This window comes from Chiloscyllium punctatum, chromosome 7, assembly GCF_047496795.1.
Source record: "Chiloscyllium punctatum isolate Juve2018m chromosome 7, sChiPun1.3, whole genome shotgun sequence".
Taxonomy (NCBI): Eukaryota; Metazoa; Chordata; class Chondrichthyes; order Orectolobiformes; family Hemiscylliidae; genus Chiloscyllium; species Chiloscyllium punctatum.
The window spans coordinates 68,257,053-68,284,717 of record NC_092745.1 but is presented as its reverse complement, the minus strand read 5'-3'; the positions used below and the strand labels follow the sequence as shown (position 1 = coordinate 68,284,717).

The window sequence follows — 27,665 nt, the reverse complement described above, 5'->3', positions numbered from 1 at the left end:
TAAACAGGGGATGCAAATTTCTTGATTCTGACCTGGATAACTGGTTTTGATGTCCTTAAGTAAAAATAATGATTTCACTGTGGTGGTTTTGTTTATTCCGTGTTAAGTTTGTCTCATTTGATGAGATAACTGCTGCAACAATTTTGATCAGTGTTTCCTTTTTCTTTAATACCATTTTAATCTGAAAGGTAAAACAACACGATAATGTACATAATGTACAAATGATCATTTATTTTAATATTATCACAGTAAAGGTTTCTAATTAATTAGTGCTTTTCTATCCTGCATTTTTATTTTTTCTCTTGAAATCATAATTGTTGTAGTTTCAGCAGCACCATGGCCAAGTGGCAATTTAGTAGTAACTAATAGTATTCATAGGATTTTCAGTTATTGTGTCATACCCCAAACAAATGCTGCACTTTGAGCAGAGCCGCTGGACTCCTAGGTATCCCATCTTTCCTTATCGGACACTTGGGAAACTATAATTTGTCTGCCTTTCTGGCAGAGCATTCGATGACACCCAACCCAGGAGTTATTATATAGACAGATTGATGGAGTGGGTAATATGCTCCAATGATTTGGAGGTGCTGGTTTTGGACTGGGGTGGACAAAGTTAAAAATCACGCATCACCAGGTTATAGTCCAACAGGTTTATTTGGAAGTACAAGCTTTTGGAGCGCTACTCCTTCGTCAGATAGCTAGTGGGGTAGGATCATAGGGCACAGAATTTATAGCAGAAGATCAAAGTGTCATACACCCTAGATTGCTGTTAAATCTTTAATCATTTGTAATGGGTTGCAGGTTCCAATTCATTAAATTGTAAATCCCAGAACTTGTTTCAAGTGACATTCCTGAGATAACTTAAGGTTTTATACAAAAAAGTGACATCTCAGCTCAGGCAATGCATTAAAGGTGTGAGGTCAGAAAGATGTACTTCCAAATAAACCTGTTGGACTTAAACTGGTGTTGTGTGATTTTTATATATGTTTCAATGCAGTGAAATGTGAGGTGATGCATTTTGATGAAACATAGAATTGGACACCGTATTTATGTTGTCTTTCAAAGTGGGATGTAGGAGCAGAGGGACTTGGTGTGTATTTATATGCATGAACATTGAAAGTGGCAGGACAGGTAGAGAGACCAGTAAGTAAAACATATGTTATCTTCAGCTTTATTAATAGGAGCATAGAGTACAACATCAAGGTCTCACCTGGAGTTCTGGGTATCACATCATAGAGAGGGTGTCAATGCATTGGAGAGAGTGCAGAAGCAATTCACCAGAGAATTTCCAATGATGAAGAACTGCAGTTGTGGAGATCAATTGAAGAAATTGGGACTGTTCTGCTTTAAGAGAAGAAGGCTGAGAGGAGATTTGATAGACTTTTCAAAATCACAAATGGGCTGCTTGGAGTAGGTAGGGAGAAACTGTTCCCATTCGTAAAAGTAACAAGAATAAGAGAGTGTAAATATAAAGTGATCTGCACATGAAGCAAGAGTGAGTGAGGGAAAATTTTTTGACTCAGTGAGTAGCTGGGAGATAGGGTGTTTGACCCCCCAACTTTGGAAGTCTTGACTTTTCTGTTACCAATATTGAGGTTAGAATAACGGGAGATTTAATTATGGCCCATGTTTTAAATAACAAAGTTCCCAAGATTTTTTTCATGGTTTTGAAATGCAGTTTGAGCAGTTCTCCCAGCTACTTGGTTCCCTCACAATACCTTGAAGCAGTTTCCAAAATATAAATGGTTACAGTAGAGAATGGGGACAAGTAACTAATCCAAAATTTCATACGGTCTTTGGAGGGAAAGTAAGGAAGCTCACACTTGTACATTTTCAGAAAACTCTGTGCCTCTCTGATTTCTTTTCTACCGCTCTGCTTCCTTCCCCATGCCCCCAACATAACTGAATATGAGCAAATGTGAGTCAATTATAAGCCTTGTGTTGACATTGCTTTCTTTGGTTGTTTTAAGTACCAAACTATGACTGTCTCTGCGTCTAACTTGAAGCATCTCAAGACTGATACTAACAAAGGACACCCAGTTGCTTTAAGAGAAAAGTAGTGTAAATGCTAGAAATACTAGATTTGCTAAAAATACTCTGAATACATGGAGCAACTGTCGAGAGAAAAACAGAGTTGAATATTCAGGTTAGTGATGCATTGCCAAAATTTGCAGTTATAGAGTCATAGAGATGTACAGCATGGAAACAGACCCTTAGGTCCAACTCATCCATGCTGACCAGATACCCCAACCCAATCTAGTCCCACCTGCCAGAACCTGGCCCATATCCCTCCAAACCCTTCCTATTCATATACCCATCCATATGCCTTTTAAATGTTGCAATTGTACCAGCCTCTACCACTTTCTCTGGCAACCCATTCCACCCATGCACCACCCTCTGCGCGAAAAAGTTGCCCCTTAGATCTCTTTTATATCTTTCATCTCTCACCCTAAACCTATGCCTCTAGTTCAGGACCTTGTCTATTTATCCTATCCATGCCCCTCATGATTTTATAAACTTCTATGAGGTCACCCCTCAGTCTCCAACGCTCCAGGGAAAACTGAAGTTATAAAATCATGTTTAAGTCAAAAGTCACCTGATTTACTGAGTGGACTGAAGTACGGTATAAGTTTAAAAGACTGACAATGGTATCTTCAAGTGACCTAAATAGCAGATCTCAAATGACTGAATATTTATATAATTTTACCTTGCGAATCACAAAGCTATCCGAAAGGAATCATACTTTCTGCAGGTAACCCATCAAGACATGTATTTTCAACAAATGTGAATGACCCATCCTCTGAACTCCTCACAGAAATCTAAACGTAATCTGTTTTTACTGGAGGCTGAGGACAGAACTATTAAACTTGATTACTCTAAACATTGGACCCTGGCTAAGGAGAGGCTGACAAATCTCTATAAGCAATGAAGTTTCCGCGGTTTGCTATGTTCATATTAAAAATAGACAGGCAGGAGGCTGGAAGAACACAACAAGCCAGGCAGCATCGGGATGCTGCCTGGTTTGCTCTGTTCTTCCAGCCTCCTGCCTGGCTATTTTAGATTCCAGCATCTGCATGCTCTAATGATCATATTAAAAAGCTGGATTGTTTGTGTATGGCGATCATGTGACAGCAAACATGAATCATTTGTGTTCCAAAAAGACACTGCTTTTCCAAAGTCGAGAGTCAGGCAGAACATGAATGTGTAACGGCAAGAAGAGAGCCATGGTCCCCATCTTGCTCTTGCCATTCTATAAGAATATACCAGACCTGCTGTGTTTCTCCAGCATCTTAATTTGGAATGAAACCTTTGTTGAAACAAAGCTGATACTGTGCAGATGCATATGTGCAAAATGCAAAGAATTGGATATGTTAAAATGGTACTTAATTTGCTTTTTTCCCAAACTCAAGTGGTTAACCAAGAGGAAAATAATGTCAGGTGAGAAAAGTAGTTGACATTTACAAATGCTGCTTGCAATGATACTAACAAAAGAAGTGCCTAAGACTCTGCAGTAAAGTCACGTGAAATGAAAGGGTGTTGCAATTCAGTTTAGCATAGCAGTAATAGGAAATTTGAATATACATGAAAAGATTGGAACAGAATAGTCAGTAATGAAGCAAAACTGTGTCAAAACAGCTGCAGCGGGATATCAGAAGAAGCTAATGATATTGAAAAAGAAATTTGCTGGCATATATAGGTGGTAGATGGCTAGATTGGAATAGTTTCTGGATTAGTGGTGCTGGAAGAGCACAGCAGTTCAGGCAGCATCCAAGTAGCTTCGAAATCGACGTTTCGGGCAAAAGCCCTTCATCATGAATAAAGCCCTTCATCAGGAATTATTCCTGATGAAGGGCTTTTGCCCGAAACGTCGGTTTCAAAGCTACTTGGATGCTGCCTGAACTGCTGTGCTCTTCCAGCACCACTAATCCAGAATCTAGTTTCCAGCATCTGCAGTCATTGTTTTTACCTCGTAGATTGGAATAGTGTCAAAATGGAAGATGGAAGCAGATAGTTCAAACTTTAAAAGAAGTACAATAAACATTTATCTCTTTAAACATCCTTGGAATTAAGGATGACTTGCTTCTACTGTTTCCATAGATTCTTGTTTGGCTGCTAAGTCCAATGCACAACCTGCAGACTTTATTACGCTCAGGACAGGTATATTGATGAGTTATTTGGATATTGATATGCATAATAATAATATAAGAGTCTTTCTCATCAAAAATGAGAAAATGCGGCAAAAATATTTTTTTCAAAACCCAAGTCCAAGGAAAGAAGTAGGAGGTCCTGTTCAAAAAGATTGAATGTATGATGATAGAAGGCCCGTAACTGATTTGCAAGAAGCAAAGTTAACTGGAGCAGTAAAATGCAGTAAACAATTGTATCGTTATCAATGACTATCCACGTGTATCTTTTTATTTTACTTAATAGCACAAAGCAGCTGCACTGTTGATGGGTGAATTTTCCCAGGTCTCAAATGACAAGGGCAATGGCAAGTCAATTTGGAAAAAATACAGTGAGAATAGAGAAATGAGATTCTCTATGTCGAGAAAAAAAGTTCAGTTTTTCACCTAAGGTTTTAATGACCAAATCTGCGAATCTTGTCAGTGAATAGTTGGAACCTATTTGTATGCATTAACATCTCAATACTGCCGATCCTGCCTCATTTATATGCAGTTTGTTATTAATAGTGGCACTTCCCGACATGAAAATCTGAGTGGGTATCAGGCAGCTGCAGCTCGCCAGCATTTTCTCCAGGCTTCCATCGAGGCCAGGATTCCCCAATGCCTCAGGCCATATGCATGGTCAGCAACCACTGCATCCTCTGTCTATGGAGGTAGGCATCATCATAGCACATTTGGAATTCCATTATAATACATTTCAGTACTTCGTACTGTACATTGGAATTCACCATAAACCTTACATTTCAAAGCTACTGCCAAATTATTTTGTGCACAGAGACAGAGGCACCATCTCTTGCATTAGAACAGGCTTGTTTTCTTAATGCTCACTCACTTTGTAATTGCTTGGATGCTCACAGCACCTCTGCCTTGCCTTTTAGTGCAGACAGATAATTAGGCAACTGTCTTGTTTGGTAACAGTGGATAGTTAAGAAGGACTGTTGCCAGTCAGGGAAGGTGTTTAGGTGTGTTGAGTGAGTGAGTAGGAAGCGCAGAGAGCAGGAATGATCAGTAGAGTGGGGAGAGTGGTGTGGATGAGAGCTATTGAGGGAAGATACAAAATTGGCTTGACGGTAAGAGAGAAAGGGTCCTCCAAGAAGGTTGTTTCTTTGACTGGAGGCCCGTGACCAGCAGTGCTCCACAGGGATTGATGCTGGATCCATTTTTGTTTGTAATTTATAGTAACAATTTGGATGAGAATTTAGGAGACATGATTAGTAAGTTTGCAGATGACACCAAAAGTGGTGGTATGATCGACAGAGAGGAAGGTTGTCTAAGATTACAAAAAGATCTTGATCAATTAGGACAGTGTGTTGAAAAGTGACAGATGGAGTTTAATTCAGAAAAGTGCGAGGTACTGTATTTTGGGAAACAAACAAGGACAATGGTAATTAATTAATGGTAAGGCCCTGGATAATGTTGTCAAACAGAGACCGAGGGGTTCAGTTGCATAGTTCTTTGAAATTTGCATCTCAGGTATACAGACTGGTTAAGTGTTTAGCATACTTGCCTCTATTGCTCAGAACGTCGAGCAAAGAAGTGGAATGTCATATTTGCAATTGTACTGGATATTGGTGAGGCCACTTTTGGAATACTACGTACAGTTCTTGTCGCCCTGCTAGAGGAAGCATATTATTAAATTGGACAGGCGTCAGAAAAGATTTATCAGGGTATAGCTGAGTCTGGAGGGTTTGCGTTATAAAGAGAGACTGGGCAGGCTGGGACTTATTACACTGGAGCGTAGGAGTCTTTCCCCAAGACGAGTGAGTTCAAAACTAGAGAGCATAGTTTTGAGGTGAGAGGAGAAAAACTGAAAAAGGCACCTCAGAGACAACTCTTTCTGCCAGAGGGTGATTTGTATATGGAATGACCTGCCAGAGGAAGTAGTAGATGCAAGTACAATAACAGCATTTAAAAGACATTTGGACAGGGATACGAATTGAAAAGGTTTACAGGGATATGGGCCAAATGCAGGCAAGTGGGACTAGTTTAGTTTGGGAAATTTGGTTGGCATGGACGAGTTGGACCAAAGGGTCTGTTTCCATGGATGACACTATGACTCTTAAGTGGTAGATCATGAGCCTCAGTGGGAGCTGGGTCAAATGGTAGAGTTAGTGAGATGGCAGAAAGAAGATGGTGCCATTCATTGTTGCGATGGACAGAAGGTTATTCATGTTAACTTTCTGAGATTACATTGCACGTTCCTGCAGACAATAGACACTGCAGTGACGCAAGGAGATAATTTAGACAAGACTGGCCGAGTCTGACATTGTATTCACCTTGGTTTTAAATATGACACCTATGTGGTGAGGCATGCAAGAACGTAGCACAGTGAGCATTTTGTCCCTGCAGAGCATACTATAAAGTGAGAGTAGCGTCCTTAAGATGTGAGATGGATAAGGAAAAATTGCATGATAAAAGTTACTAAGTCTAGAAAAACCCCCTGAAATTGACACTCAACCAATTTTTCAGAAAATTTAACTGTAAATGTTGACACTAAACATGACAAAAGATTGTGTCACCAACTTTAGTTGGTTGGTTAAAGAAGTGTTCAGGCATAATTTTTATCCAGTGATAATTTCAGCTTCCACTAACATTACACAGATGCACAAAGTCTTTATCTTTTGCTGTGTGATCTTGCTTTTTGCAAATTGGCTGCCATTTTTGCCAATGCATTAGCATTCATAGCACATAAAGCACCTCAGAATGTTTTGAGATGTGATAAAATGCTATTCTTTTTCCTAGGGATATGCACAACCAATACATTCACGTATGTCTTGTCCACAAAAAAAGCATTGGGAAGTTACAAGCAGAGGAAAATTTTGGTATGAGCTTGAGCATTTTTAGATTATAATAAATTGAGTGATATCACACCTGACAGTTCGTCGTGAAACAACACTCAACTTTTCTGTAATTACAATTTGCAGTGCAATGCTCATTAGTCTTTTGCTCTGACTATCCCCCAATGATTTAGAACTTGACACTGGATATAAGTTGTGTGTTAACTATATAGGAAGCTACATTATCAATTGACAAGTTTATTATTAGCAGTCATTCTTCAGATTTGAAAGCTGTGTATCTGCCTGATTCAAATGCATACAAATTACCTGAAACCACAAGAAACATTTTTTTGTATATTCATATTTTAATTTCAGTGCTTTTTATAGTAGTACCACTGATTCCCTCGACAGATCTTTCTTTTGGCCCTAGAGTGTTAATACATTGTCATCTTGCAAGCTCTTTAATACATGTCCTTGATGCTCACTTAATCATTGGTGGCTTTCTTGACTTCCCATTTCTGTCATCCTGTTATGAATTTTAAAGTATAACTTTGAGAAGTGTAAAACAGTACTTGCATATATTCTGGATCTGGGAAGCATAGGTGTAACAAGCTATGTACTGGAATATAAAGTATTTTGCTATTGAACTGAGAGCGGTGATGAACTAATAGGGCATCAAATGATATCCAGTAAAGCAGAGAACTGTTGTTTAACCATTCTGATGTTAAAGCACTTAACTTATTGTAGTACCTGAACTGTAACCTAGCAGATTTGTACTTTTTTATTTAGGTTTTATACGTAATAAAATTGTGACAACATGCTGCATTTCAAAATCAATCACCGTAGGTTTGATTATTAGCTCCTATTAATAAACAAATAATATATACAGTACTAGTAACTGATTTCACCAATGTAAGATATTTTCATCTAACATACTGCTAATTGTAAGGAAGTGGCTACTATGAAAAGGGCTTACATTTCTACATGAGCAGTATGAGTGATATGTTCAGGGGGCACGAGAGAAGAATGTTCTGGCCCTATAATGAAGTTGTGATTGCAATAAAAGTATACAATTCTTTTCGTACATGAGAATCAAATTGAAGTTTGAACTTTAAGACGATTTTTAGAAATTCTGTATTTCTGCCAGTTATTTGTATCATAAGGGTAGTCACACATTTTCCCCCTACCACTCATACTTTGACCACTAATAATCCTACTATTTAGCTACCTCCTGAAGCCAAGCATTAGACCATCAGTGATAATTATATTTTAATTACATTAACACTCCTTTCATTACTAAAAGTAAAATACCACAGACTCTGTTTGATGTCTTTTCACAGAATGCAGTTTAGTTTGGGAACTGAGTTTACGGATATCAACGCCCAGTCCATTGCTCCAAGCATTTTTGCTGTGATGCTTAATATGATTGCATCATCTGATGAATTTTGGTATGAGTGGTACTTGCAGCACCGCGCGTTGATATAAATGTTTTCCTTTACCGAAATTTCTGACGTAGTCACAAAATAAATAGGATGGGAAGTTTTAATTTTTAAAAATGGCTGGTGCAAGGAAAGCCTTATGTTTTACTATACTGCTGTTTGAAAGTTCATATATTTGTAGGCAAAAGTGGAAGGTGACCCACAACTGAGTGCTGTTATTAATTGTTCAGAGATTTGTTTCCATTCTTCTTTGTATGCACATATATGGGTGTGAATGATTGAACAGAGGATTAGTGGAAACCCAAGAATAATCACTTTGCTGTAATCCCTATATAATGAAATACTGAAGTATATCAACTGTTTGATAATAAATGTTAACTTCCAATATTGATTCATGACTTTATTGTTTTTAATCCAAGTTAAGTTTCCTCTCTTTTGGTCGAGGATTAATTTAAAAGTTTATATACTTTGAACTTGTAAGCTGGTCTATTTGTGATTGTTAGAAGGTTTGCATCTATGGTGACCAATCTTTTAGGTACAGTAGTTCCAAGCTCGCCCTACGCAGTCTGATTGGATTGATTACAGGGCATGCTCATACTGGCCAACTGTACTTTAGTATAACCTGGAGGTAATGTTACATCTGTTAGGGCTATAACGCAAGATCTCTTTAGGATCTTGATATCCTCTTTTTTGCTCATCACTCTTCAAGTTTGCTGTAAGCAAACTGAAACAATAATTGACAAAAAATTGTGGATCATTAAACTACTTGGATTTTCTAAACAGATGAATATAGAGAAATACCAATCAAATTGAATCTCACCACTGTGTAACCAATTATAAAACTCCTCATAAGTGCAGGATGCATTATAAAAATATATACATTATCCCTGTTGTGGACTTTCTTAAAAGTTTTCTTGGTGAGTCGTCTGACTCTGCTGGTTGAGGATAATTAAGTTTCCACTGTTAAACCTTCATGATAAAGAGTTCCTCTGTTTCTCCTATCCTTTGGCTGGCTGACTTCCACATGTATCTCAATGTCCTTTATTCTGTTCAATGAATGAATTGAAGACTATCTGCCTGTTTGTGTACTCAATCAGCAATAAAATCAGCTTCCTCTCGAACATCTTGCTTCTCTTTCTTGGAACTGTCCATTTTTTTTTGAAATCCTGCTGTTCTTAAAATGAATGTGGGCTGTATTGTATGAATAAACCTGAGATGAGAGAACTATCCATCAGTAATTAGTTTCATATAGACTGTCAGCTGTATATTGCACAAATTGCTTCTTCTGCCCCTTCAATACCTGAAAGCAAACATTTCTTTTAAAATCTTGTCTGAATTTGCCTTGTTTTAGAAAAAATTTAAAACTATGCAAAGCACTGGTTGATTCCACAGCCGATGAATCTCACCTAAACTCTGCATTTCCAAGCCAATCCTTTCCGCATCCAATCATGACTAGTAGTGGAAAATTAAACAATCCATTGGAGGAGTTTCCACAAATATCCCCAGCCTCAATAATAGAGGAGCCCAGCACATCAGTGAGAAAGAGAAGGCTGAAGCATTTGCAAAACTCCTCAGTCAGAAGTGTTGACTGGATGATCCATCTTGGTCTCCTCCAAAGGTTCCCATAATCCTAGATGCCGGTCATTAGCCAATTGGATTCACTTCACATGATATCAAGAAACGGTTGGAGACTCTGGATACTACAAAGACTGAGATTTCAGATAACATTTGGCAATATGACTAAAGACATACACTCCAGAACTTGCAGTGTCTCAAGCTGTTCCGATATAGCTACAACAGTAGTATCAACCCAACAATTTGTAAAATTGCCCAAGTATATTCTGTACAAATGCCGGGCAAATCCAACGCAGACAAATATTGCTCTACAGTCTACTGTCAATAATCAGTCACCAGATGGAAGCAGTTATCAATAGTGGTATCAAATGGCACCTGTGTAGAAATAACCTGTTCATTGACACTCAGAATGTGTTCTGACAGGGTCTCTCAGCACCTGACCTCAACCCTTAGAATTCAGCCTTAGTTTACAGGTCAGCAATCTGGAGCAATTGAAAGTATGTAGACCATCAAAGCAGTTCAATTTATCTATGGACCTTGCTTGTAGTGGACTGGTCAGTTTGTATCAAATTATCTATTATTTGCCTTAGTTAATATTTGCATTCTTTTGATTTGATCAACGTTTTCCTAAATATTTGGAATCAGTAAGAAAAAAAGCTTTTCAATTATTTGTATTCTGGGTAATCCAAGATGGAGGACAGGAAAAATTTCTGGCTGTAACAGTTGCTCCTTTTTTGAGGCATTTTAGGTGTTGGAGGTGATTTCCTCGAATTCCAGGAGCAGCAATTACTGTTTAATTTGCTGTTGCATTCTTTTGGAACTTTGGAGGAAAAAAAAGTCAAACAGCACTCTAAAAGGGAGAATAACAGACAAAGGAAGCATATGGTGAGGTCAGTTGCAGGAGAGCGAGAAAGAAACCCACATTGCTAACTGACAGAGTTAGCATGTACTGCCTTTGATGTTGAATACATGTATCGCTGGATATCGGAGTACGTCTGGGAAAATTTAAAAAACAATGAAATTCACAACTGATCTTGGAGGAACCTGTTTGGCAGAGGTTGCAGCACAGAAACAGATAAGTAGATTTTAAGCGTGGCCTTAAAATTAGTCTGCAGTAGTGAGTAGAGTGGGTTCTTTCTTGATTATATGTTTTGTTGAGCTATGTCTCTTGATTAAACTTAAAATATAAGCCATGGGTATTAATTTAACCTGGAGCAATGTTTTTTAGAGGAATAAGTCAGTGTTATTTTCTGGGTCTGTAGAAAATGGCCCTTACTAGAATGATATGGTGGTCTTGTCAGATGTGGGAGTTTAGGGACAGTTTACGGGTTACTGAGGATTATATCTACAATAAATGCCATTGGTTGCGAATCCTATCAGATCGAATGGATCTGTCGGAGAGGCAGTTAAAGACAATGATGAATTTACAAGAGCAAGGGGATGTGATGGATGGCAGTTATAGGAAAGGGGGGTTGGGGGCGGAAGTCTCAGATACAGTCACATCGATGGGTTAACTCCAGGAAAAGTAAGAGAGATAGACAGATAGCGCAGGAGTCTTCTGTGGCCATCCCCGTTTCAAGCAAGTATGTTGTTTTGGAAAATGCAGGGGGTGATGGATTCTCAGGGGAACGTAGCACGAACAACCATGTTTGTGGTATTGAGACTGAATACGTCTGGTTCTAAGCAATTGATTGTGTGTTAGGGGACTCTCTAGTCTGAGGTACAGACAGATGTTTCTGTGGCCAGCAGTGAAAAATCAGAATGGTGTGGTGCTTCCCTGGTGCCAGGATCAAGGATGTCTCAGAGAGGATGCAGAATGTTCTCAAGGGGGAAAGGGGCCAGCAGGAGGTCATTGTCCACATTGGAAACAACGACATTGGAAGGGAAAAGGATGAGATTCTGAAGGGAGATTACAGAGAGTTAGGCAGGAATTTAATAAGGAGGCCCTCTCGTGATTATATCTAGGGATTATATCTGGATTACTCCTGGTGCTATGAGCTAGTGAGGGCAGGAATAGGAGGATAGAGCAGATGAATGCATGGCTGAGGAGCTGGTGTATGGGAGAAGGATTCACATTTTTGGATCATTGGAAGCTGTTTTGGGGTAGAAGTGACCTGTATAAGAAGGAGGGACTGCACCTAAATTGGAAGGGGAGGTATACTGGCAGGGAGATTTGTTTGAGCTGCTCAGGAGGATTTAAACTAATTGGGGGAGGGGGGTGGTGGGGAACCAGGGAGATAGTGAGGAAAGAGATCAATCTGAGACTGGTACGGTTGAGAGCAAAGGAAAGTCCAGCAGTCAGGGCAGGCAGGGACAAAGCAGAGAACAAGGTAGGACTGATAATTAAACTGCATTTATTTCAATGCAAGAGGCCTAACCGGGAAGGCAGATGAACTCAGGGCATGGTTAGGAACATGGGACTGGGATATCACAGCAATTACAGGAACATGGCTCAGGGATGGACAGGATTGGCAGCTTAATGTTCCAGGATACTAATGCTACAGGAAGGAAAGAAAGGGAGGCAGGAGATGAGGAGGAGTGGCCTTTTTGATGAGGGATAGCATTACAGCTGTACTGAGGGAGGATATTCCCGGAAACACATCCAGGTAAGTTATTTGGGTGGAACTGTGAAATAAGAAAGGGATGATCATCTTATTGGGATTGTTTTATAGACCCCCTAATAGTCAGAGGGAAATTGAGAAACAGATTTGTAAGGAGATCTCAGTTATCTGTAAGAATAATAGGGGGTTATGGTCGGGGATTTTAACTTTCCGAAAATAGACTGGGACTGCCATAGTGATAAGGGTTTAGACGGGGAGGAATTTAAGTGCGTACAAGGCAATTTTCTGATTCAGTATGTGGATGTACCTATTAGAGAAGGTGCAAAACTTGACCTACTCTTGGGAAATAAGGCAGGGCAGGTGACTGAGGTGTCAGTGGGAGAGCACTTTGGGGCCAGTGACCATAATTCTATTAGTTTTAAAATAGGGATGGCAAAGAATAGACCAGATCTAAAAGTTGAAGTTCTAAATCGGAGAAAGGCCAATTTTGACAGTATTAGGCAAGAACTTTCGAAAGCTGATTGGGGGCAGATGTTCGCAGGTTAAGGGACGGCTGGAAAATGGGAAGCCTTCAGAAATAAGATAACGAGAATCCAGAGAAAGTATATTCCTATCAGGGTGAAAGGAAAGGCAGGTAGGTATAAGGAATGCTGGATGACGAAAGAAGTTGAGGTTTTGGTTAAGAAAAAGAAGGAAGCATATATCAGGTATAGACAGGATAGATAGAGTGAATCCTTAGAGGAGTATAAAGGCAGTAGGAGGATACTTAAGATAGAAATCAGGAGGGCAAAAAAGAGACATGAGAGAGTTTTGGCAAATAGAGTTAAGGAGAATCCAAAGGCTCTTACAAATATATTTAGGACCAAAAGCTAACTCGGGAGAGACTAGGGCCCTTCAAAGGTGAGCAAGGTGGCCTACGTGTGGAGCCACAGGAGATGGAAGGAGATACTAAATGAGTATTTTGCATCAGTATTTACTGTGGAAAAGGACATGGAAGATATAGAAAGTAGGGAAATAGATGGTGACACCTTGAAAAATGTCCATATTACAGAGGAGGAAGTGCTGGATTTCTTGAAGTGCATAAAAGTGGATAAATCCCCAGGACTTGATCAGGTGTATCCTAGAACTCTATGGGAAGCTAGGGAAGTGATTGCTGGGCCTCTTACTGAGATATTTATAGAATCGATAGTCACAGGTAAGGCACCGGAAGGCTGGAGGTTGGCTAACATGGTGCCATTATTTAAGAAAGGTGGTAAAGACAAGCCAGGGAACTATAGACTAGTGAGCCTGATGTCGGTGGTGGGCAAGCCTTTGGAGGGAATCCTGAGGGGTAAGATGTACATGTATTTGGAAAGGCAAGGACTAATTAGGGATAGTCAACATTGCTTTGTGCGTGGAAATCATGTCTCACAAACTTGATTGAGTTCTTTGAAGCAGTAACAAAGGCGATTGATAAGAACAGAGTGGTGAACGTGATCTATATGGACTTCAGTAAGGCATTCGATAGGGTTCCCCTGGGAGATTGGTTAACAAGGTTAGGTCTCACGGAATACAGGAATAACTAGCCATTTGGCTACAAAACTGGCTCAAAGGTAGAAGACAGAGGGTGGTGGTGGAGGGTTGTCTTTCAGACTGGAGGCCTGTGACCAGTGGAATGCCACAAGGATCGGTGCTGGGTCCACTACTTTTCATCATTTATATAAATGATTTGGATGTGAGCATAAGAGGTATAGTTAGTAAGTTTCCAGATGACACCAAAATTGGATGTGTAGTGGCCAGTGAAGAAAGCTACCTCAGTTTACAACGGGATCTTGTTCAGATGTTGTCAGTGGGCTGAGAAGTGGCAGATGGAGTTTAATTTAGATAAATGTGAGGTGCTGCATTTTGGGAAAGCAAATCTTAGCAGGACTTATACACTTGATGGTAAGGTCGGAGGGAGTGTTGCTGAACAAAGAGACCTGGAGTGCAGGTTCATAGCTACCTGCAACACCACTTTCAAGGAGCTATGATAGTGAAGAAGGCATTTGGTATGCTTTCCTATATTGGTTAAGAAAATGGGGTACAGGAGTTTGGAGGTCATGCAGCGGCTGTTGGAATATTGCATGCAGTTGGTCTCCTTCCCATCGGAAAGATGTTGCGAAACTTGAAAGGGTTCAGAAAAGATTTACAAGGATGTTGCCAGGGTTGGAGGATTTGTGGTTTAGGGCGAGGGTGAATAGGCTAGGGCAGTTTTCCCTGGAGCGTCGGAGGCTGAGGGGTGACCTCATAGAGATTTATAAAGTGACGAGGGGGATGGATAGGATAAATAGACAAAGTCTTTTCCCTGGCGTGGGGCAGTCTAGAACTAGAGGGCATAGGTTGTGGGCAAGAAGGGGAAGATATAAGAGACACCTAAGGGACAACGTTTTCACTCAGAGGTTGTATGGAATGAGCTGCCAGAGGAAGTGGTGGAGGCTAGTTCAATTGCAACATTTAAAAGGCACCTGGATCGCTATATGAGTAAGAAGGGTTTGGAGGGATATGAGCCAGGTGCTGGCAGGTGGGGCTAGATTGGGTTGGGATATCTGGTCGGCATGGATGAGTTGGACCGAAGGGTCTGTTTCCATGCATCTGAATGACTCATAATTATGTTATTCGTTGCTGTGGCAAGATGCTTGAGTGGCAAAAGCATAGGACTGAAATTCTCAATTGCTCTCAACTGTTTTCCAATTCCCATTTGAAACACAATGACAAGTAGATAAATTTTAATTATATTGTTCCTCGCTGTATTTTTTTAATCACATGCATTTGAAAATCTTTTCAGGTTTAAACCAGTGAACACTTTCAGAAAGATTTGAATAAGTTCAAAATGTTATATTTTTCAGGAAGGTGCTTCTGCTCGAAAGGCTCAGACTCCTGCTGTTCAACCTGTCCCAAGACCAGGTAAAACATATTTAATACATTTATTTGGATGAGTTTGTGTTAAGGTATGAACTGTGACTCCTATTTCAGAATGCTGTCTCCATTCTGTTTCTGTTCACTAATACTATTGACATAAATAACTGAAAAAAAGGTTTAAAATAACATTTTGTTACTACTAGAAAGAGAGGAATAGCATAGTACCTGTACACAGTACAAACAAGTTGCAATGAGATAAAATCACTCTGAATATGCTGATGTAACAACATAGCATTCTAATGCTGAAATTGGAATTCAGCAATTTATTAATAGCAATGCTCTGCTGTTGTATTTTCATCTGCACAGTGATCTTTGCTTCCTGTTAAACACTCAGTTAATTTAACTAAGTATAAATATACTAAGTATGTAATTATTTGCAAGTAGAAAAATGTCTTTCCTCTCTGTTTGTGTGTTTTGGTATAATCTCAGAATATATTATTCTATTGTTCCAGTTAATATTTCATTTTAGTCGTTTATCCTTTGAACCGTTGAATGCTTCTTCAAAAGAAAGATCGTAAAGAGGAATGCAGGAATAGCAATGTCCTTGAGAACATTGCAGTTTGTGTTCACAAGATCTTTTGAATTGATCATTTTCCCTTGATCTACTTTACAGAAATTCCATTGCCTAATTTAAAAAGTACGGTTAATGCTGGATCTTCCACTGTTTGCACTTTGAATCTTGTTTTCACTTCTGTTAGTTATGTGCAGAGTAATTTAAATTTTGTAGATATTGACTGTTGTAACCCATCCTACCTATTATGATCAATAGTCTATTTCAGTGCTACCACATTTAGTATTCATGTACATGCATACAATACTATGTTATGTATACCTCACCTTGAATCCACATAGTTTCTTACCTTTGGCCAGATCTTGATATGGTTATCTGAGATGTAATTTTGAGATATTAGAAGAAAGGCATTTAGGACTTGTATGGTATACTCCAGTTACTAAGAGCATTATGGATCTGATGGCTACAATAGAATTAATTAAGAAAGAATTATACCAAAATGTATTTTCAGGAATACATTCCCTGTACAGGTTGTTCTGCTATAATGCAAGTTTCGTGAACGTGAATTTGCTATAATGCGATTGATGAATTGTGGACACTGTTTCTAAAGCGCAAACCTTTAAGGCCTATGTTGGTTATTGTGCAATTCCGGACCCATTAGTTTAAATGGTGCTGCTATTTAGTGATTTTCTTGTAACGGGATTGCATGAGGACAGAGCCAGCGCGAACACTGCTAGAACCTGTGTTATAGCGGAACCAGCTGTATTAGAATAGTTTGACCACTTCGTGTTTTGTAACTTTTGCGTTAATAACTGAAGTGTTGTGCAATATGTGGAAAGCTGCAATAACGAATGACATAAACCAAATCATGACTTTTTTTGTAAAATAGATGCATTAGCTTAAAGTAAGGAAAGGTCACACTTGGTTTGATTTTCCTTTTCATTCTCTGCCGAATATTGAAATTAGTAAAGCTAATAGGACAAGTTTGTATTAATTGTTATGATGAGCTAAACACAAATCTTATGGTTGTTCAGTAACATTTTAACAGCAGCTCCACATACTGTTTTAATTGTGTTTTGTTCAGATTCCTGCAGGCTAATGTTCTCTTGATGAATTCATAACTTAAAATCCACCAAATCACAAGTGACAGTAAAAACTAAAGTATGTCTTATTATGAAGGAAGGCAATACTTAGAAGATAAACTGATGATATATAACCTTGGACTTTGCTGAAAAATACCTCGTGCAGGCAGCTAGTTAAATAGAAGAGTACTTTATGAAGTTGTTATTTTAAAAAAAAAGGTTACATAGTCAGCAGAGTGCAATATTTTGATGTTTCTGATCCACACTTGATACTCCTATGCCCAGTAACTTTTAGAATAATTTCTCCATCTCTCTTTGTCACCATAATTTCAAGGGATGCAGACATAAATATTTATGGCTGACAACCGGTTTAGCCATTAATCATATTTAGTTGGACAAGTAAAAGCACTTTATAAGTCTTATAGAACAAAATGACTCCAACAAATACTACAAGATCATGAATTTTGTTGCCACTAAGAGTGAATTCCCATTCAGCTCCCTTAGCTCCTTCTGTCTATTCCGTAACTTGCAAAAAAAAAAGTCCCCATTTATTTCCGTACAGGCACATGATTACTACTTTCAGCTGTTTCTGCTTTCCAGCAAAAGACTATAAGATATCAGAGCAAAAATTGGGCCATTCAGCCCATCAAGTCTATGCCCCCATTCAGTCATGGCTGATAGGTTTCTCAGTCCCATTCTCCCACTTTCTCCATGTAATCCTTGATCCCCTTGATACTCAAGGACCTGTCTATCTCAGTCTTAAATATACTCAATGACCTGACCTCCACAGCTTTCTGTGGCAATGAATTCCACAGATTCTCCACTCTCTGGCTGACAAAGTCTCTCCATTCCAAAAAGGTCTTCCTTTTACTCTACAGCTGTGCCCTCAGGCACTAGTGTCTCCTACTAATGGAAGCATCTTCCTGAAATCTATTGTGTCCAAGCCATTCAGTATTCTGTGTGTTTGTTAGATCCCCCTCTTCCCCACCACCCCCACCGACCTCATCCTTCTGAACTCCATCAAGTTTAGACCCACAGTCCTCATATATTCCTCCTGTGTTAAGCTTTTCATTCCTGGGACCATTCTTGTGAACCTCCTGTGAGCACGCTCCAAGGCCAGTACATCCATCGTGAGATATGGGCCCAAAACTGTGCACAGTACTCCAAATATGGTATAACCAGAGCCTTATAGAGCTTCAGAAGGACATCCCTGCTTTTATATTCAAGTCCTCTCTAAATAAATGGCAACATTGCATTTGACTTCCTGACTACTGACTCAACCTGCAAGTTTACCTTGAGAGAATCCTGGACTCGAGCTCCCAAGTATTTTTGCACTTCAGACTTATGAATTTTCTCCCCATTTAGAAAACAGCTTCCTATTTTTATCTATTCTTCCTGCCAAAATGCATGACCTCGCACATCCCCAAGTTGTAACTCCATCTGCCACTTCATTGCCCATTCTCCTAACCTGTCTAAATCCTTACGCAGCCTTCCTGCTACCTGTCTCTCTACCTATCTTTGTATCGCCTGCAAACTTAGCCAGAATGCCCTTAGTTCCCCTTTCTAAGTTACTCATGTCTGTAAGGTTCATTTCCTGACCCCTTTTTCCTACTAAGGTGGTTAATACTCAACTTTCTCTCCCAGGTTTGTTGGTATTATTATTGGTTCCCTCTCCTCAGGAACTTTGCCATCGCTTTAATTCTACATAATGATTATACCTAATTTAAAACAAACATCCTTGCCCTGTCTCCTTTCTTCCTCTCCAACAACCACATCAGCTCCAACCTCCTCTTTTCTGTCAAGTCATTGAATGCATGTCTTCCTCTCAAATCCATGGATACTTTTCTTCGAACTCCCCCTTTGTTTCCCTCCAATCAATTTTCCACTCCTGCCATAACAACCTTTATCATAGTTACAAATGACTGTGGCAGTGGTGATCAATCCCTCCTTGTTCTTCTCGGTCTGTTTGCAGCATTTGATCAGGTTGACCAGATTATCGTTCTCCAACTCCTTTTGTTGTCCAGCTGGATATGTCAGCCTTTATCTTTGCATCTATCCAGTCAAACTATAAGAGTTACCTGCAGTGGTTTTCTACATTTGCATAATTACTTCTGGAATCCCTCAAATCTATACCCTTGCTGCACTTTTTATCTTTGATGGCGGCTGAAAGCACAAAATAAAATCTAAGTACTAGAAAACCTAGTGGTTCTGGCAACATCTGTATAGCGAGAGAGAGAAAAACAGTTAACGTTTCTTGTCAAGTATGACTCTTCTTCAGAGAAATGCAAGCAGTACTGTGTATAACATTAAAATTTGACCTTTTAGCACAATCCTTTTCAAACGTATAGTTGTCAATGCTTGAGTTATCATAGTGTGCATATTAACAAATTTTGAAAAGCATTTTAAAATATGTAGTATATTAAGTACAAAATAAATGTTTTACTAAAAGCAAATTGTTTTAGGAAGGTAGTTTTTGTTTTGTATACTTTTTCGATCTTGCTATTCATTCTAAAAACTTTAGATAAATTCATTTTTAGAAATGCAGTCATATTTTGCATATAAAGATTGCAAATCAGTTAGCAGCCCTTCTTAGTTAGGTAAAAAGAGAAAATTCTTGATATGATCAAACATACACTGTTGAGAATTCTTTAAAGGCAATTTTGAGATGTCATATCAAAAAAAAGCTGAATTTTTGCAGAGAAAAAATAAAAGGGCTTGTTGTTTGGACAAAGCCTGCCATCTGTAATGTTATTGATAAAAGGCTAACTGCTGCAGACATTGAGTGAAAAGAACACTGGAAAAACAGCATTATTTTTATATTTGCTGGTGTAAAATTATAACATTGATATTTTGAGGGAAAAAAGTAATGTGTCACATTCTCTTGTATCCCTTTTATTCCATGTCTGCCATTTAAAACAACAGGTTTAATTTGTTAATTTTGAAGTTTTAATATTTATGAAGTATTACAATAGCAAAATTATTAAATTCCAGTTCAGACATTAATCCTGTGATTTGAAAGTTGCACCAAAGGATTGCCTGATGTACAAGCTCTTATTGGAACAAATTTTTGTCATGTTAAGCACAAGCAGCCTTTTCCTGTCGTCAACACCATTATAAAAGCCCTCTGACTGAAGAGAGTTTCAATGTTTCCTTTTAAAAAGGTGGGATAAGAATGACTTGTTCATCTTTTATTTTTTTGTCTTGTGCACTCCCTTTCCCATTACCCCATCATTGGAAGCATGCCTTGAGGTATCACTTTTCCTCAACTTTAAAATTCCTCTTCCAAGTCCATATTTTTGATCAAGCCTTTGACTACCCCTGAGTTGTTGTCCATTATTTTGGTTATGTCTCTGAAGTGACTTGTGATGTCATGCTTCATCAAAAAACACAAGTTGTTGAATATGTCTCAGAGGTACCTTTAGAAAGTGCCAGGATTAAGCATCACAAAACATAAATAAAGCACAAGATAAATGCAGCTGAGGAAAGCTGTTTGATGTCTCTTATATAATCCATTCAGAAAATCTCAACATTCATTCTCACCATGGCATCTGGTTGATCCTTAAACAGTCCCATTGTTTTTACTTCAAGTTTGTCGTCTTCATAAGAACTCGCATATGTTGATTGCTTTCTTAGAAAAACTCATTCCGGATATTGTGCTTTACACTGTTTAGGTGAAAGTTTTTGCATTGTATCTTTTCCATAGTATTCAGTAGTTAAGTTACTCTGAAAAATTAACGTATGACCTTTCCTTGAATCTCCATGCTCCAATGAATCAACCTCATGAATTTTGTCAGAAATTTTCCTTAACTTTTATGTTAAGAATCAGAACTGGCATAGTAGAAGAGACGATGGCTGAGTGCAGTTACTGATGGGCTGTTAATCCAGAGATCTAGGTAATGTTCTGGAGTCCTGGGTTCAAATGCTGCCATACGTGGAATTTGAATTCAATAAAAATCTGAAGTTGAGTCTAATGATGACCATTAATCCATTGTCAATTACTGGAAAAAGCCATCTGGTTCACTGACGTCCTTTAGGGAAGGAAATTGCCATCCTTACCTGGTCTGGCTTACATGTGACTTCAGACCCACAGCAATGTGGTTGACTCTTAATTGTCCTCTGGGCAATTAGGGATAGGCAATAAAAGCTGCCTAGCCAGCGACACCCTCCCTGAATAAATTTTTAAAAATACACAAAATGCAATTTGACCCCAACATTACACATAAAGTTGAGCACGACAATGTCCCCCGTTTTTCAGTTAAACATTTCGGTTGTGTGGTTCAGGATTCAATTTCTCTCTCCCATCCGAACTAACTTAAAAGACTAATCAAATGCTACCTTTTATCTGAAAAGAGCTACAAATAAAGAAACAACATTTGCCATAGCTGCATAATGTTATGGTTAAATTGTATTAGGAGTATTGTGCCCTTTTCTGGGTTACTCACCTCAGCAGACGACATTGACCTTGGCAGAGACATGGTGTGGGTTCATCAGGATGCTACCAAGTCTGAATAGGTTAAATTCTGTGGACACGTTGAATAGGTGCATATTTCCCTGAATGTATAGTATTAACGAGTGATTTAACAAGAGGGTCTATAAAGAAACATAACTTAAATTTGAGCCAAACCATCAAGATGATGTCTGAAAGCTTTTTCTCACACAGTACAGGAAATGTCACAATCAAATTGGTGTTCAAACCAAATCATTAAAAATTTCAAATGTCTGATTCATAGAATTTCGTTAGTAAAGCATATGGAATGAATCCAATTAAATGAAATTAAAATATGGATTATCTGTAATCTAATTGCATGGCGGAACAGGCCTGTGAAGCTATATGGCCTGCTCTTCTTTTAAACAATATCACAGGAAGTGAGTGGCGCTTATCTTTGCATTTGTGAAATAATGTAGTATGTTTCTCAAGCGTCTACATGCAGCACTATGGACTGTGGATGTACAGGTTTAAGCACACAATCTGCATAGGATTTAAAACATCTGAAAGCTAGATGAGTTACTACAGTGGTTAATGGGAATTTAACGACCTCACTGCTGACCTATTTTTGTTCTTAATGTTACATCTAGTTTAAATGGTGTTGATGTTACTCTGGGAGCAAAAAAAATCTATTCCATTCTCTTGCCCATGAGTAGTGCATTGACCACAGGCTTGGAAAAAATAAGAATTGGCGAAAGATTTCTTGGTTATTTTTGAGATGAAATTATATCTTTCTTTAAATTAAACAGGGCCAGTTTTTTTTTATTTTGCGTTCAAAAATAACCTCCTCTAAATGCTATTGTCCAGATATTTCAACAGCGTAATAACAGTTAGCATTTGGTGGTGGAAATCAGTTTATTAGGGCAAAAATTATATTGATTCTATGTTGAAGCTGCAGTGTGTGATACCGTGAAGTGTATATAACTGATGGTGTCTGTGAATATTTATTGTGTTGCTATAGAAATATTCTGAATAGAAGTTATGTAAGATTTTTGAAAAACAAACGTAAATTTTTGGAGACAAGCTGTCAGAGATTGCTTTAGTTCACCTTCTAACACCTCACTCCACATAGGTGTTAATGAACATCCAGATGTAGCGTGGTTCATCTCTGTGTGAAACTTCAAAATGTCTTTAATTGCCAAGTATGTGAAAAAAATTTTCTTCTTGATTCCATTCCATTTTTGCTTTTCATTTCATTAATAGTGTAATTCCAGCAGACTCAGTTTTATGAACCGATGCATTCTCATTCAAAGAAGGACTTTTCGTGTAATTATTTAGTTGTGTCAAAATGAGCTGCAAAGCTTTATGAACTGAATTTAAAGAAAGTCTTTTGAAACAGCACCATATGGGCTGAAATGAACTTCATGTTCTCATTTGTAAACATTTTAGCCTCTGATCGTTTGCAAACAGATCATTATCCCAAAAAGTCGGATCCCTCTTCTGCTGGTTCTTGTGCTCCGTTGCTCTTACATAATTTCTAATGTTACAGAAGTCTAAGTAAAATTTCATATTATACTTTGTGAATAGTTTTAGTTTAATCCATCATCATCAGTCTGATTTTCAGTACAGCTGATTCACTTTTCTTGTTGCCTAGTTGGTACCCTGAAACTTATGCATGGAAAATATAGTGAGATATTTGTACTTGTGAAGTGTTGACGTGATTGAACACCATTGTATTTGAAAATAGCTAGATAGTTTTAAAAGGGAATTGTATTATAACAATGCTCATGGCTGTTTTTGTTGTACTTGTTGAGTCGTGCTCTACTTTCTTTATGAACATAGAGCTTCATCTTGTCTTGTTTTTTTATACAGCTCTCTGTTTCTAGATACTTAATACATTTAATCATGTAGTTAATCAGGATACGTGTGGTAAAGTTTTCATTTCTTTTTAAGATCTTACTGGCCAAGCAATGATATATTTTTCTAAAGTTTTATGATGATGAAACATTTTCCAAAGCCAATTGTTGCAGATTGCAAAGGATTTAGGGATGCAATTAGCAGAATGATTTGCTGTAATCTTCCGAAAATACCTTGACTAAAGAGAGGTGCCAGAGGATTATTGAGTGTCAACAGTGACATTCTTACTCACGGAAGCTTATAAGGAACTTTTCAGTCTGGTAAATACAGACTGGTCACTTTAACATCTGTGATGTTATGGTTTCACCAACAACAATCATGAGAAAAATTAATGGGCATTTCGAGAGATTGAGACAAAAGTGAGGACTGCAGATGCTGGAAATCAGAGTCTAGATTAGAGTGGTGCTGGAAAAGCACAGTAGGTCAGGCAGCATTAGAGGAACAGGAAAATCGACATTTCAGGCAAAAACCTGATGAAGGGCTTTTGCCCAAAACGTCGATTTTCCTGCCCCTCGGTTGCTGCCTGACCTGCTGTTCTTTTCCGTCACCACTCTAATCTAGACTTCGAGAGATTTGATTTAATTAAGGGCAGAGAGCACAGATTGTAAACTGTAGAAATTTGGTGAAGTAAAGAAAAATATTGATGAAAGAACTGAAATTGTGCTGCTGATATGAATTTTAAGAAAACAGTTGACCAATGTTGATTTGAAAAAAACAATGAGGCTCCTGGAACAGCAAATTCAGTTTCAGCTTGGATTAAAATAATAGGCTTGATGACAGAGATCAGTGAGTTGTGCTAAGTGCTTGTTTTTCATATTGAATGATGATAAACAGCAGTGTCCCCCCACTAATCCCAGGCTCAGTGTTAGGATCACTGCTTTTCTTGATATACGTAATGACTTAAATACAGCATAAAATTTTATAATTTGCACATGATACCAAACAGATTGCAGCAAATAGTGAGGGCGATATCGATTGATTACAACAGGAAAAAAGGCTAACAGAATGGATAGACATGACAAGTAGAATTGCATGCAGAATGTATAACTTGGGTTGTTTTAGCAGAATGGATATGGAGAGAGAGATTTAGTGGCGGTGCTCAAAAGAATGAAAGAACTTAGGAGTTCATGTGCATAGATCTTTGAAGTTGGCAAGGCATATTGACAGTCGTTAACAAAGCAGTGTCTTGAGCTTCTTAAATAGAGGTACTGAAAACAAAAAAGCAAAGGTATACTGAATGCTTAAATTCTCTGTTTAGGCACACTTTGAGTCTTGCATTCAATTCTGCTTTTTTACACTTTTGGAAAGAAGCAAAACTGCTTGAGAGGGTGGGGAAAAGACTTAAGCAAATGAATTGGGAAATTAAATTCCAAGGTTTTGTTGGAGAAGCTGGTTTATTCCCCTTGGGATAAATTAAGTTGAAGGGAGATCTAATAGAGGCATACAAAATTATGATCAATGTTGGTAAAGCAAAGAAAAGTTATTGTCAGCTGATGGTACACAGACTTGGGGAGATGATTAATTGAAGGTATACAGCAAGATGAGGAAGACACTTTTTTTTTGCAGTGTGTGGCCTGGAGTGTGTTGCCAATAATCATTGTGGAAGCAGAGGTGATCAATGTTTTAAAAGGAAATTAGATAGGTGCTTGAGAGATATAAACTTGCAAGTTAATAGGGTTAGAATGGATATATGAAATTGACTGCTGTATAAAACTTGATTAGCCCAGTGGGGTAGACAGTGGTGTAATGATAATGTCACTAAACTAACGATCCAGAATCCTAAGCTAATATTTGGTGTCATTGATTTGAACCTAACCATGGCAAACGGTGAATATTAAATTTAGTAAATTTATGCAATAAAAAGGTAACTTAAAAGTGACCATGTAACCATTGTCAATTTCTACAAAAATCCCATCTGCTTCATTAATGTCCCTTTCAGGGAATGAAATTTGCCATCCTTAATTCGGCAAATGTGTAAATCCAGACCCCAGGCAATGTACTTGAATCTTAATTTCTGGGCAATTACAAATAGACAACTGCTGGCTGAGCCAACAATATCAAAATCTATGAATAACTAATAAATTTTAAAATAGCCTCCTTCTGTGATATCAAATCATTATGACTGCTGTTGGTGCCTCAATTGATTGGAGAAATGATGTGATTTGAAACAACTTCTGTGATTGTTCGCTTTTAAATAGAAGTTCCAGTCACTGACAGAAGTGAAAAATTAGAACTAGATCACGAAGTTCTTCAGATAACTTCCAAGTGATTGATTCAACACATTATTATAGTGATACGCATGTCTTCCTTGCTTTGCATTAGTGATAATTAGCCATTAATATTCCAGGGTTCTACTATGTTGTAGAGCTGAGGTAATGACTAATAGGTTACAGATTTGATATAATTCACAATTGAAGCACCATAGCAATGTCAATTGAATGGCTGCTTCTGTTCAGGGCTCTGAAGACAGCAGTGGCACACTAATCAGTGTCTAATATATATGATCTGCAGTCTCCCTCATTCTCCAGTTTCTACCCATAATTAAGATCTACCGTTTATAGAAAGCTGGTGGTGTAGTAGTAATTGCACTGGGCTAATAAACCAGTCAAATGGGTCATTTGCAGGGTGACAAGGTGTAACGAATGGTGTGCCACAGGGATCAGTGCTGAGTATTTTCGCATTTACATTTTGTGTAAATGACTTGAGTGAAGGGATCAAAGATATAATTGCTAAATTTGCAAATGAAAGATAAGTAGGAAAGTAAGTTGTGAGGGGGATACAGATGCCACAAGGGATACAAATAGTTTGTGTAGTCACCGATCTGGCAAATGGAACTTAATGTGGGAAATATGAATCTCTCCATTTTGGCAAGAAGAGTAAACGGAAGGCGTATGATCAAAATGGTAAATGATCACAGAACTCTGAGATGCAGAGTGATCTGGGTGCCTAGTGCATGAATCACTAATGTTTAGCATACAAGAACAGAAAGTCATTTAGGAAAGCTGTAGACTGCTGTTTATTGTGAGGAGGATTAAATTTAAAAAGAGAGGTGATACTTCAGTTATCTCAAATTTGGAGACCAGAACTGCACACAATACTCCAGGTGTGGTCTCACCAGGGCCCTGTGCAGCTGCAGAAGAACGTCTTTGCTTCTATACTCAATTCCTCTTGTTATGAAGGCCAGCATGCTATCAGCCTTCTTCACTACCTGCTGTACCTGCATGCTTACCTTCATTGACTGGTGTACAAGAACACCCAGATCTCTTTGTACTGCCCCTTTACCTAAATTGATTCCATTTAGGTAGTAATCTGCCTTCCTGTTCTTGCCACCAAAGTGGATAACCATACATTTATCCACATTAAACTGCATCTGCCATGTATCTGACGACTCACCTAACCTGTCCAGGTCACCCTGTAATCTCCTAACATCCTCCTCACTTTTCACCCTGCCACCCAGCTTAGTATCATTAGCAAATTTGCTAATGTTATTACTAATACCATCTTCTATATCATTAATATATGTGAAAAGCTGCGGTCCCAGCGCTGATCCCTGCGGTACCCCACTAGTCACTGCCTGCCATTCCAGAATGGAGCCGTTTATCACTACTCTTTGTTTCCTGTCAGCCAACCAACTTTCAGTCCAAGTTAGTACTTTGACCCCAATACCATGCGCCCTAATTTTGCTCACTAACCTCCTGTGTGGGACTTTATCAAAAGCTTTCTGAAAGTCTAGGTACACTACATCTACTGGATCTCCCTTGTCCATCTTCAGAGTTACATCCTCAAAAAAAACCAGAAGATTAGTCAAGCATGATTTCCCCTTCATAAATCCATGCTGAGTCTGACCTATCCTGTTACTACTATCCAATGTGTCGTAATTTCATCCTTTATAATAGACTCCAGCAACTTTCCCACCACTGAGGTCAGACTAACTGGTCTATAATTTCCTGCTTTCTCTCTCCCTCCTTTCTTAAAAAGTGGTACAACATTAGCCACCCTCCAATCCACAGGAACTGATCCCGAATCTATTGAACTCTGGAAAATAATCACCAACGCATCCACTATTTCTCGAGTCACCTCCTTCAGTACCCTGGGATGTAGACCATCAGGCCCCGGTGACTTATCAACCTTCAGACCTAACAGTCTGTCCAACACCAATTCCTGGCAAATATAAATTCCCTTAAGTTCAGGTCCTTCAGCCACTGTTACCTCAGGGAGATTGCTTCTGTCTTCCCCAGTGAACACAGATCTGAAGT

At 38.6% G+C, this 27,665-nt stretch overlaps 1 protein-coding gene across 1 annotated transcript in view; it reads left to right on the top strand.

The window, feature by feature from the left end:
* The window catches only part of cdc73 (cell division cycle 73, Paf1/RNA polymerase II complex component, homolog (S. cerevisiae)), a 326,652-nt gene that overhangs the window by 165,600 nt on the left and 133,387 nt on the right, over positions 1-27,665 (top strand). The window contains exon 11 of the mRNA XM_072573909.1: positions 15,401-15,458. Within this exon, the coding sequence (XP_072430010.1) occupies positions 15,401-15,458 (58 nt within the window). The remainder of the gene's footprint in view (positions 1-15,400; positions 15,459-27,665) is intronic.